Below are 13687 nucleotides of genomic sequence, written 5' to 3' on the forward strand. Positions count from 1 at the left end.
CTCTTTCCAACCTTCCGCACCAAACACCGAGCACGAGCAGAGCATTAAATTGATTCGATTTTTAAATTCTCCCCCCCCCCCCCCCTCCCCCATTACAGGTACATTCCATACTACTGGAAGGTGTCACGCGAAAACCGCCAGGTCCTGATGGACTACTGGTACACCGAGAATGGGAAGCAGATTTACGGTGCCCCGATTGGAGGCATTGGCGCCGGCACGATTGGGCGTGGATTCGCCGGCGAGTTCTGTCGGTTTCAGCTCAAGCCAGGCCTGTACGAGTACAACACGGTGCATGCGAACCAGTTCATCGTCACAATTAAGGACGAAAACAATGTGACCATATTCCAGAGTCTGCTTTCCTCATACAGGTATGTATGTAGGGTAATACGGGGTAAGATGCAACCCCGGGGCAAGATGACTTTTTGCAAATTTTGAAAATATTCTCAATATATTTTCGTGGTTTTATTATACATCATTGCTAGTTCAGACATTGGACTAGCAATGTTCATTAACAGATTCTCGAAAAAGAGTCATGTTTCACCGGGATGCATCTTACCCCATTCTACAATACTGTTGTGCATGAATGTATTTTCTTGAAGGGTTATTAACAGCGTTCCTATACATGATATGGTAGCGTGGCACGACACGGCGGACGAATGGCGTAATATGTGATTTATACGTACGGATATTTGGATTGGGTTCAATTTTGTCGTCTCCGTTGCTTTCCATCGGTGGCTAGAGAAGTTTAATCCAATTTACGATGATTCAGATTTTATAGGGTGCATAATACATTGCGTGAGCGGCGCTGGTGGTGTAGTGGAAGGCGTGATTACCTCTCACCCCAGCAGGCCTGGGTTCAATCCCAGTCGGCGCCGCCGGGATGTTCTGAGGCATAACATCTCTGATCACGCCTTTCTTCGGGGGAAAGCCGTTGGTCCCCGGTTCAGTTGATGGGTCGATAGGTAGGGTCCAGGTATAAGAGCTGACTCCCTGACGTCGGTAGCATTGTATTAAAATGGTTTTTCGATTACCCATGAATGAAGAACATCTCGCGACGCTCAACCTGATTTTCGTCTATACAATAAATAATTAAAATTTTATCGGAACGTAAACGGTTTGCTTCACTGCTAGCATATTTATTATCAGTGCTTCTTGTTAAAACAGTCATAAACAAAAAGTACTTTCAATAAATCTCTCCACACTATTTAGGATGAAAGTCACAGAGGTTGCGAAACATTTAAATCTCAAAACTAGATACTCGAAAAATCTAATGCTAGTAAACAAATCTGGGGCCTACTTTAGCTCAGTCGTTAAAGGCCCAGATACAAAGCAACACCATGCTGGGTTCGATTCTCGGTCCGGTTCGGAATTTTTTCAGGTTGGAAAATTTCTCGATTATGATTGTACTTACCACACAATTATACTAATCCAAAAATGGTACAGGCATCGAAGATTCTGAACTAATAACTGTGGAAGTGCATCTAGAACATTACGTAGAGAGCCTGCAATAAGCTAATATGCGAGAATAAATAAGCTTGAAATGCGAAAATTCTTCATCTGCATTCCAGCATCGTAGATAGAGTCGTCTCCTTTGGAAAATCACGGGTTCAAATCCTACTTCCAGATAGCTATGTCAATAACGATTTTAAAGGATTAAAAACTACTCAACATAAACATCCCGGGATTCACAGGTTTCCAGAATTTATAAATATTATTCCCGGGCAATCGAGTAGTCAAAAGACGTGACCAGAGAATTTTTCTCCTTAGAAAAGTCCCAACGACCTCGCCTGAGATTGAACCCACACATACTGGGATGAGATAGTAGTCACCCTTACCACTAAATCACCGGCGCCGTTCTAGGCGGGTAAAATACAAAGGTGACACAGTAGGAAGAAGTTAGTTTGCTTACTAAAATGAACTAAGACCGTGTGAAAAGTGTGAGATATATAGAACATGTTTTAGAAATCTCAAACTTGAAAAAATAGATCCTGGGGAAAAAAAATCATGTATCTCGGACCTGTGTTGGCAAGATCATCAATCAAATGATATTTTTCCGCTCTCATTCGCTCTCAATATCACGCGTGACATTGGAACAAAATATGATGCATGATAATGATTTTGATTTTGCGAGACTATTCACAACATGTAAAAATGAAGCTGAGAGTTGAATCAACGCAAAAATGATTCCGTTGCACATCGTTTTCTTATAAAGAGAAATTATAGTTTTCTATCTCTCTTTAGCGGCGCCGGCATTGTAGTGGTAAGCGTAATGGTCTATCAATCCGAAGGGCCTGGGTTCAATCCCAGTCGGCAAAAAATTTATTCTGAGAATAGCTCCAATATTTACTTACCCTACAGATGTTTCCGAATGAATTTCTAAGGAATCTCTCGAAGCATTCTTTTACAATCATTCATGCTCTACCAATTTTTATTAAGATTTCAGTAAAATTCCTGTGTGTTAGCTGAGATCACAGCAACATTTTTGTTTAATAGCTGAATCTCGGCATGTTTTTACTAACTCCCAGCGTAATAAATAACCGAGGTTATCGGCTCAAGCAAATTTAACGGGAAGTTGGAAGTCCAAAAGATTTTCAGGGAAAATTTAAAGGTATTTCTGAGGAGAGTTGCGAGGGTGTTCCGAGAATAATTCCAAAGATATTCTGCTGATAATTTCAAGCGAATTCTCAATGGATAATTCCATAGGAATTTTGGTATTAAACTTAGTTACTGCTCAGAGAGCAGAAGGTCGGGGGTTCAATCCCAGACCCGTCCACTGGAAATATTTGTTATTAAAACCCTCCCTACTTACAAAATTCCACCCTTCCCGAGACACTTATGAAACATCGTAGCGCTTTATGAATCTCTTTTAAGCAGTGTCGTTAATAACGTGAACGCCGTTAATGTCTTCAATGGGTATTTTCATTGCGTTAACAACCCTGCTCTTAAGAAAATGTCCAACCTACACAGCAAAAAAATAATTTTGATATCACATCAAAGTGGATGCACTACAATCATGTCGAAAATTCCATGTAATTTTTATGACCACATAAATAAACAAATGCAGTAAAAGCAGCGTAATGTCAGTTCATGCATTGTATTAATGATAATTTTGTCCTTTTTAGCAAGTAATATTACACCATATTTTCGACATGATTGTAGTGCATCCACTTTGACGTGATATCAAAATTATTTTTTTGCTGTGTACAATCCATCCTATTAGCACAATTGAAAAGCCAGGCCAGGACAGTACTCAATCGTTAGATGTTTAATCGAATGAGGCGACGGATGGACGTCTACATAGCTCTTAACATAATCTAGAACTTGTAAAATCTACAAACTTGTGCTACTGAGGAGAATTCCAAGTTAATTTTAAGGAGAATTCAAAGATGATTTTGAAGGGTATAGCAAGAAAATTCTTTAGAATATTCCAAGTGATTTTTAAAGGGAACTAGGGGCAGAAGTTGAGGTGATTTTTTGAGAGAATTATTAATATTTCAAACAGAATTGTGGCTCCAAGTTTTTTCTGGAGAGAATTCTGGAAGTAATCCTTGAAAAAATCCCAAGGCTATGATTATTCTTAGTAAATTCTGAAAAGAACTCTGAAAATATGTCCAAACCATTCCAAGTCAATTTGATAAAAAAAAACACAGAAATCTTGCAAAGAGTTGCATCAAGGAAAATTCAGAATAATCAGGGAAAATAAACTACCCTATTCAGATCCTTCAGCCTAATCGCATTTAGACTAATGACAGCCCTCATTACCAAAAAAGTAATTACTTCGTCTGTTTCGCGCTAAACTCTATCGTCGAAACAATTTTTTTGAGGTTAATTTAAACGTAAACTCAGTTTTTTTTAGCAACAAAAATAAACTAGGTTGATTTCAACGTATTCCATGTTAGAAGTCATGGGAAATCAATGATAAAAATAAAAATGTTAGGTTTATTTTAAAAATAATCACGTTGAAAATAAACGTGAATATTTTTGTTTGATTTGACAACTATATGAACAAAAATAAATATAGTTGAAGATGCTAATTTCAAATAACAGACTAAAGTGGTAATTTTCATACGATAGATGGAGGAGATGAAAGTCTAGAGTTGATAGTTCCGTTAGAGTAAGGCAGTGTTAAAATTGCATATAGAAAGTAGATAGCGAGCTAGGACAACTTTTAAGGAAGGTACAAATCGGTTTTTTCATCTCTTTTTACCAAACTCCCCCTTTGGAGAGGGATGGTGAGGGGTGCCCCCCCCCCTGCCAACACTGGCCAGTGGTGGCGGGGGACACACCCCAGAACTCCAGTACGGCGTAATGTGCTACGAACAATCCATTGAGACCTACCATCAAATACCGAAGGACGGAAAAAGAGGATCTGTCTGAACGATTCTGAAACAGCCAACCCACAGTGGGTCAGGTGTCGATTATCGGAGATCCGCGGCAAGAACCCCAGCGACCCAGTGCCAACATGCGCCCAGTAGGATAGCCAAAGTGAGGCAAGGTGGATAAAAGCAGATAGCCGGAGTTGGAAGGAAAATCGATGGACAGACGGATCGTCAGCCAAAAGCAGTTGGAGAGAGAAGAAACAACGCTTCGCTTCTTCCACTGCAGATTTGACGTCACTCGATTGCACGAGGTGTAAGTGAGACGTAACGATTGCGAATGTTTTCAATTAGAGTTAAAACGGAGTGGATGAGGTGGTCAGCCGAGCACGGCCCATGGTGTCTTGCGTAACAACGAACCGAAGGCGTGACTAGTAGGAAGTTACCAGGAGGCTTCCCGCCATAGCAAAACCGCCCACAATAGGTAGCGGATAGAGGTTACAGACAGCAAAGACCGACATTGGAGGAAGCAATGCGTGAGTGATTACCGTTAAGATAAAGAGTAGTAGCAACAATCAATACGAAATTAACGATTTTAAATTGGCTCACTACTTCACTAGCCTATTGGTCCCAAGCAAACGATTACCCCTTTCTAGTCGAAATGCTAGTACTACACAATGTTTGTTTTGATTCGCTATGAAAGTTTGACAGATAAAATGAGAGGTTAGTGGATTTTCCTATGTTTCGAGGGGTGAATCGATTAGCTTGAGACCGAAGAGAGTACCAGAGCTGAGCCAAAAAGTTGAACACGTTTCTTCGGGACCTTCTAGTCTTAGAGTTACCTCTATGGTAGTAGTCAGTATGAGCGCTCACTAGGACATGAATAAGAGCAAATGTACATCCGTGAGTTACGAGAATAGAAAACATCATGTTTTGAAATCTTATTTGTTTGTTTGGAAGAGAGCTAATAATATTCAAAGAGGTTTCTGTGATATACAAACAAACACCTCGTACAAAAAATTGCTTATAGTACAGAAATGGCCATTTTTTATTTTTAAACGAGTTGATTTGACATCATATACGACTCAATCCATAATGCATACTTGTTTCAGATTTCTGCTTGGTGGATACTGTTTTCTCCTCCGCTATCCTGTGCAAATAAAGCTGTATTTGCATCCAGTGCTTGTACGAAATTGGCAATCTGGTCATGGTGAACTTTGCACTTCAATTTAAATATGCAAAAGAAACGGTGTTCTTTCTTTCGACCATATAGAAATTTTGGCACTGACCGAGCAGCAGGCACAGAACAAAGTGCACCAAAAGAATAACATGATCGAGTAAACAACCGTCGATAGCACGATCGACACCGAGAGATGCAAGTGCTGCTGAGTCCATAGCTGAAGCAAACTGACCAGTTGGTAGTTTGTTACCATATAGCTCGTGGAAGGATGAGGTAGGATCTTGTGAGGACCAGAGCTAGGTTGCTGACTCGCCATTTTGAAGCCTAAATACAGCTTTACTTACTTTACTTGATACTTGTTGGGCTGCAATAAACGAATCTACGCTAACAGCTTTTTTGTTCAAGATCCCCAATTAAAAATTTCAGTAGTAATCTTAAAATGAAGGTTAATTTTATTCTAACATGAATAAGGTTAATTTTATTCCCTCCCTGCTACCTCCATTGTAAGATTTTGTTCAATCTATTAAAATCCCCTTCGTCCGTAGTGAAAATCGAAAAAATGTGCAACCAAGCAAACGTTGGACAGCACTGATTTAGATATTTTAGCCATTTGGATTTGTTTCCTGGATCCATGCTTGGCATACACAGTTGTACTCACCAACTGCTCATTTGCTAATAACTTCGTACACAGTTGACGTAACATAGTTCTTTTTGAAGCAGTAGATAAAATAGAGTTTTAACTTGTTATAGCTACGTAAAAACAAGTAGATTTTAATTCTAGTAATAAACTGTATTTGTTTTTGCGTTGTAAAAATGAAGTGAGAAATTCTCGCTGCACATCTCGTACTTTAAGTGTAAAAAATCATTGGCGTTGATTCAAATGTTAAGATTTACCTACTCTTTGCATATCTACAGGGTGTTTGGTTCCGGGTTTTACATATTTTCAGGGTAGATAGGGCTCCTAAAGTTATGAAAAAATCCCCATGAAACATAGGGTCGGAAATGACTGCTAAGTGAGTTATTCAACATTTTATGTTTTTTTGTATTGCCAACTTTGGTTAGCTATATTTTTTTAATCTTAATATGGTTTACTGATTTCAACATACTAAATGAAAGATTAAAGTCTTAGCTATCAATGCTCTTTGAAAAAGAACTCGATTAAAGTTAATTATCATACATTAAAATTGAAAAGTATATTGATAGTACCAAAAAAATTGGTGAAATTTCATACATTTTAGTGTTTTTAAGTTGAAAATTTTCATTTCTGTTTATTTTGTTCTTCTACAAAACATTTTCCATGCAGTTCCCTAGATTTGTGCCTTTGTTAGTAACCTTGTAGGCTTTATGGTTTCTTCGTAATTATTGATTTAAAACAGCCATAAAAACTTGTGACGTTTTCATAAAATGCGCTATAGTCACCCTATTCGTTCGTACGTTCGGCTGTTGCAGTGGACTACGTACATGAAAATTTGGTAAAATGTTATTGTAAATGTTTAGCTACATTCTTAACTTTTGATTACTGTACATCTCCTGCGCCGAAAGAAAGCATTACTGCGGAGATGTTCCGCGGTATCGAATATTGCTCAGTCTCAGCAGAAAACACAACGAGAGACACCGAATCAGCGAATTCTGTGAGCGGAAGGGAGAGAAGTAGGTAGCGGTAATAAGCCGATGTCCTTTTTATTTCATAGCACTCGCAGCTCAGCTGCGGTGCTGTTTCGATGGAGGAGTGTAGAGCTCCGCTGCTTCTGTATACACACTTAGTTTTTTTGCAGGAGTCAGTATTTTTTACTGGATTTTTGGATTACTGAAAAACTCGGTTAAAATTTAAATGACTGTTATTCGTTAAGATTGGATAAAATCGATTTTTTTTTATTTTTCATCATTACACGGGGTTAACAATAGTTAGTCTGTAAATGTTCGTAACACATTTTCTCAACTTTGAATTTTTCACAGATTTTTTTTAATTTTTCCAAAGAGTTCCGCAGTTCAAAAACTCGGTAAAAATTACTTACTCGATAAGTGCGTACTGATGTATGGTTGGTTAAGAGGCTAGCTTGTGGAGGGTATTCTCGGGCTAGTGAATGCCACCCATCCCCACTTTTAATTTAGTAATACACTATTTATTCATTTCTGTTTGATATGTTTACAAAGTTTGCAAACAGAAATGAGCATTGCAGTGTAGTTACCAATTTTCCAAGTCATAGACTTCAGATAACTGTTCAAAGTTCCAGATTTTTTATAACGGAATCATGAACAAAAAACCAAAGACCACTATGACAAACGCGATACATAGAAATTGTTTTAAGGTGATACGATCCAGAACCTCGGGCTCTGGTTCCACTTCGCTTTTACCAGGAGTCCATTATCTGCTACCGGAAAACATACGATAACAAAACTGTGATGACAATTGAGTGCCTCAAATCACAATAGTGTCCGAGTTTAACTCCCAAGAAAACTCGAAGTGGCAGTGAAAGTGCCTATGATTTGTGGACGCTGAACCATACCACCTTAAGAACTCAGTATGCCTTAAGAACTCAGTCACAGTAATTAATTGAAAGCTTTCTATGCCAACCAATGTATGAATCTGTATTATTACAAGCACAGTGATACTCTATGCCCAGGGAAGTTGAGAAAATTTCCAACCTAGGACTGGAACATACTGAGTTCTTAAGGTGCTACGATTCAGCGTCCACAAATCATAGGCACTTTCACTGCCACTTCGAGTTTTATAGGGAGTTAATCTCGGGCACTATTGCGATTTAAGGCACTAAATTATCATCACAGTTTTGTTATTGTATTTTTCCGGTAGCAGATAATGGCCCCTGAAAAAAACGAAGTGGAACCAGAGCCCGAGGATCTGGATCGTATCACCTTAAAACAATTTCTATGTAAAGATCCCTTCAGACCGATCGCATTTGTCATAGTGGTATTTGGTTTTTTGTTCATGATTCCGTTATAAAAAATCTGGGACTTTGAACAGTTATCTGAAGTCTATGACTTGGAAAATTGGTAACTACACTGCAATGCTCATTTCTGTTTGCAAACTTTGTAAACATATCAAACAGAAATGAATGAATAGTGTATTACTGAATTATAAGTGGGGATGGGTGGCATTCACTAGCCCGAGAATACCCTCCAGTTGCCAACCTCTTCACCAACCATACATCACTACACACTTATCGAGTCAGTAATTTTTACCGAGTTTTTGAATTTCGGAACTCTTCGGTAAAATTTAAAAAATCAGTGAAAAATTCAAAGTTGAGAATATGTGTTACGAAAATTTACCGACTAACTTCTGTTAACCCCGTGTAATGATGAAAAATAAAAATTTTAGATTTTATCCAATCTTTACGAATAACAGTCATTTGAATTTTAACCGAGTCAGTAATCCAAAAATCCAGTAAAAATACTAACTCCTGTAAAAAATCTAAGTGTGTATACAGAAGCAGCGGAGCTCCACACTCCTCCATCGAAACAGCACCGCAGCTGAGCTGCGAGTGCTATGAAATTAAAAGGACATCGACTTATTACCACTACCTACTTCTCTCCCTTCCGCTCACAGAATTCGCTGATTCGGTGTCTCTCGTTGTGTTTTCTGCTGAGACTGAGCAATATTCGATACCGCGAAACATCTCCGCAGTTATGTTTTCTTTCGGCGCAGGAGATGTGCGGTAATCAAAAGTTAAAAATGTAGCTAAACATTTACAATAACATTCTACCAAATTTTCATGTACGTAGTCCACTGCAACAGCCGAACGTACGAACGAATAGGGTGACTATAGCGCATTTTATGAAAACGTCACAAGTTTTTATGGCTGTTTTAAATCAATAATTACGAAGAAACCATAAAGCCTACAAGGTTACTACCAAAGGCACAAATCTAGGGAACTGCATGGAAAATGTTTTGTAGAAGAACAAAATAAACAGAAATGGAAATTTTCAACTTAAAAACACTAAAATGTATGAAATTTCACCAATTTTTTTGGTACTTTCAACATACTTTTCAATTTTAATGTATGATAATTAACTTTAATCGAGTTCTTTTTCAAAGAGCATTGATAGCTAAGACTTTAATCTTTCATTTAGTTTGTTGAAATCAGTAAACCACATTAAGATTAAAAAAATATAGCTAACCAAAGTTGGCAATACAAAAAAACATAAAATGTTGAATAACTCACTTAGCAGTCATTTCCGACCCTATGTTTCATGGGGATTTTTTCATAACTTTAGGAGCCCTATCTACCCTGAAAATATGTAAAACCCGGAACCAAACACCCTGTATAGTAAACTATGATCCTAATCTATCAATTACTTTATAGAAACACAAATTTCAACAACTGAGTGAAAAGTTATTAACAAATGAGCAGATGGTGTGTACAACTGTGTATGCCAAGCATGCCTGGATCCCTTTGGGCATGCTATATTTAATCATAACTTGCCTTTAGTAGGCTGAATTTGATTTTGATTTTAACCTCTGTTGTCAATAAATGCAATTAACGTTCACTTTGTATAGTATGTAAGTTTTTTAGGATTGTCTCTGGAATATTTGAAACTGTACCTTGTTTAGTCGTCCAATGAGTTGAAAATCCTCAGAACTTTAATTGAAATCTATGTAAATTATCTGACTTCAACTTTCAGTCAGGCGAATGTGGATATTTAGTTCATCTTTTCTTATAGCTTGCCTCAAAAGTTATCCTTTTTAAAGTACTGATATTACCAAAATAAAGTTGAAACCGAATGTGCCGTAATTATAATGTTTGTAAAGAGATATGCATAGTGTTCTTACGGCAAACTCCAAACGAATTATCCCCATCCCCCCATGAAATTCAGATGAAACCATATACAACATTAATGGTCCGCACAAATTGATAAAAATTTAAGGTAATTCTGAGATCTCCAGTTTTAATTAAGAACGGACCGAAAGAAAATTTCAAACATCGTCTGCCCCGCTTCCGTAATTAATGCATGTCCGTTTAAATATCGTAATAATAGTGCTATCATATTTCTACTGCAAGAATATCCTCAATAAAGTACAGAACCTCTTCAGCAGTTTGTTATTTACAATAAAACATCACAACAAGAATGCTTTTTGCAACAATATCCCGTCGTCATAAAACATCACTAGCACAAGGTTTACAACCAACGCAATGAATTTGTAAACACTCGAGCAATTGTTTAACTTGGCTCACGAAACATTTTGCTAAACACTTCACATTCCGAACCCTGTTGTCCCTTCATCTATATTGTATATGTATGAAAATATGAACGCTCCGGCAGATCTTTGAATAAACACACTCTCCCGTCATTCAACTTCTACCTCACCTGCCTGTTCTGAATGCAGTATACATTCAGCTCTTCTCATGAGTAATTTAGCTTGCGGATTGCGTGCAGAACCCCGGCGACGACGTCGGCGGAAGCCGCCGCGATTGTGAACAATTTTTTTTTCTTACTGTCTCGTTTCCTTTCTGATTTACTTTCCTACACGATAAGATCCTTTTTCAGGCCATCAACCCTAGTTGGGGTTGGCTGAGCAAGATACCCATTTTCAGCAATGATCCTGAGATACAGCGTTCCAAAAATGGTTTAGAAATATTCAATGCTTCTTCTTCTTCTTCGCATTTCAAGCTTATTGCATATCGCATATTAGCTTATAGCGTGCTCTCAACTTAGTGTTCTAGATGCACTTCCACAGTTATTAATTGAGAGCTTTCGATGCCTGTACCATTTTTGCATTGGTATAATTGTGTGGCAAGTCCAATCATACTTCTATGCCCAGGGAAGTCGAGAAATTTTCCAACCCGAAAAATTCCTTGACCGAACCGGGAATTGAACGCAGGCACCTCCAGCATGGTCTTGCTTTGTAGCTGTGCCTTTACCGACTGAGCTAAGGAAGGCCAATGCATAACTGATGAAAATTTTCCTACACTGAGACAAAAGAGTGTAAGAATTCCATAAGAATCACTTATGAATTTTAACCACAAGAAATCGGTATGAATTTCATTGAGTTACCTTATGAAAAATCATGACGACAAAAAAATAAAACGGTGCACAGACTGAGACCGAACCATGTACGTTGAGACTATGGGTCCTGTGTCTGAACCACTAATCTGTCAACGCTTAGAAAAATTGAATGGGTAAAAGCGTATAAGAGCTACCTCATGGTTAGACGGAAATCTCTCGTAAGTCGCGCTTATGAAACTCATATGTGTCGTTCATAAGTCGAGCCTTACGAAATTCTTAAGTATATTTGCCTCAGTGTACCGAAATAAACCATATCTTTGTTATAAGAATTTGTAATACGGCGATGAATTACGGCTAAAAATCTCCTAAATAAGGAATAAAAAAATAATTAAAAATTGTATATACAATTAACCTTTTTACGTTTCGTTAGTTACAACTTTCAATTATTTTTTCAACGTGATGCTGCTATTTTGTTTTGATAAACTCAAAAATATCATATGATGTCGGCTGTCTGAGAATGGTGTATAAAGTAACTTTTTTAATTTATTTATAAAAAAACCAAAATTTAAGAACTAGGGTAGACAATGCTTCAATGTATTTATTGCAAACAAGATACATACAAAAATTATGTCAACATAAGGGTGGCCATCTTGCCCCATATACCCCTAGTAGTCGTCAATAAGAATAAAAAATCCTTTTTTATGAGTAACATCAGACTGCTTATCTAGTATAACATGTAGCAGCAAAATGCTTTTGGAATCCGTTAACCGTGGTTCTAGGCACAGGTCTTATGGTTCTTTTAAAACCATTGCAAAGTCTAGATCTATTATTAACCACGCCGATTACATCACTACTTCAGCCAGTATTCCAGAATCGATTACAACAGCGCCGCCTGTGTCTAGGCCATAAATTATGCCGTTAATCGCTACCAGTCATGCTCATGTCCGACCTGTTTGTAGTTCATCAGACGCTTGTCCAGACATCATTCACAATTTAGACAAAGGCAGAAGGAGATTTACAAGCCTCAATTGAGTATATTTCATGTTGATTGGTGTCAGCCGTTTTTTGCAATGACTTTTCGCAAGATATTTAATCCATCGTTGTGTTCACACCCAATTAAACCGAAGGTTGCTGATGTTGGTGATGATGGTGATGATGATATCAACCGCACTTGTCACAAGGGATCTCGAAGAGAAATGGGATGAAAGGTTAATTAAAATCTGCACTTCCCGGGGTATTCTCTTCGTTCTTCCTACAACTATGTAGTTGCATGAACAGGAGTCGTATTTCTGTTTGCGGTTTGGTTTTGTGCGGTAAATGAGTTTATTGACTTGTCATAAAAGAGTTGCGAGGAGGTGTTTAAAATGCATTACCAATCCAATATAAATTGATATGTTAGCGTGTTATGTGAGCTTGCAAGCAGTTGTTAAGCAACAATCATTACAATTTTGGTGCCTCCTAAGTAACATTCCTGGGTTTATAATGGTCTACAAGCACATTGCAATTCTTAAAAACCACGATAAATCAACAAACTTGACACATATCATAAGGTGCGATTCAAATACGACACCCCCAAGTTCTTCGCTTTTTTTTAAACCCCCAGTGTCACGCTTTTTCTCAGACCTATTACATGTACTGCTACAAATTCTTGGACCCCCTCCACCTTAAGAAGTGGATGTCATATTTTAATCGCCCCTTATCGTATTTTGGCAATTTTCACTCAGTGTGAAAATTCTCTGACATTGTGAGAATCATACACTTAATGAGATTTGTTTTTTGCTGAAATTTAGTGTCACTTAATTTAAATCATGTGAAATATTACGAAGCAAATGTTTCCAATTTCAAGAAGTTAGAGGATTTTCGTCAAACTTCTTACGATTTTTAAAGAATTTGTCTACATTTAGGCACAACTGTGTATTTTGATAAATCTGTTTTGGCATTTGTGCTTAAAATACTCGTACCAGGATTCTAACGTCTGATTTCGAATCAGTGAACCCAAATTTATAAATCACATTACTATAAATGCACAGGGAAGCTATTCGAAGCTTGATCAATTTCACTCCATATCAACATTTTCAAATTTGAATATGATAAGTAATCATTTCGTGTAGAACGATAGATAACTCTCCGGCAACTTCGGAAAACTTCAGAGAAGTGCTGGAATTTATTTTTAAAGTTCAAGAAACTTCGTAGAAGTTCAGCCAAAATTGTAGAAGCTCAGTGATCT

The 13687-nt window shown here is 37.6% G+C and overlaps 1 protein-coding gene across 2 annotated transcripts in view; it reads left to right on the forward strand.

The window, feature by feature from the left end:
- Window positions 1-13687, forward strand: part of LOC135707248 (non-lysosomal glucosylceramidase) — a 352494-nt gene that overhangs the window by 12152 nt on the left and 326655 nt on the right. For both annotated transcript variants that reach the window (XR_010518215.1, XM_065229036.1), the window contains exon 2: window positions 99-368. Coding sequence is in view for 1 of the 2 variants with exons in the window: in XM_065229036.1 (XP_065085108.1) it covers window positions 99-368 (270 nt within the window). In the remaining variant the exon portion in view is untranslated. The remainder of the gene's footprint in view (window positions 1-98; window positions 369-13687) is intronic.

Source organism: Ochlerotatus camptorhynchus, unplaced genomic scaffold (assembly GCF_037179485.1).
Source record: "Ochlerotatus camptorhynchus isolate MF236.1 unplaced genomic scaffold, CSIRO-AGI_Acam_v1.1 ptg000306l, whole genome shotgun sequence".
NCBI classification, from domain to species: Eukaryota; Metazoa; Arthropoda; class Insecta; order Diptera; family Culicidae; genus Ochlerotatus; species Ochlerotatus camptorhynchus.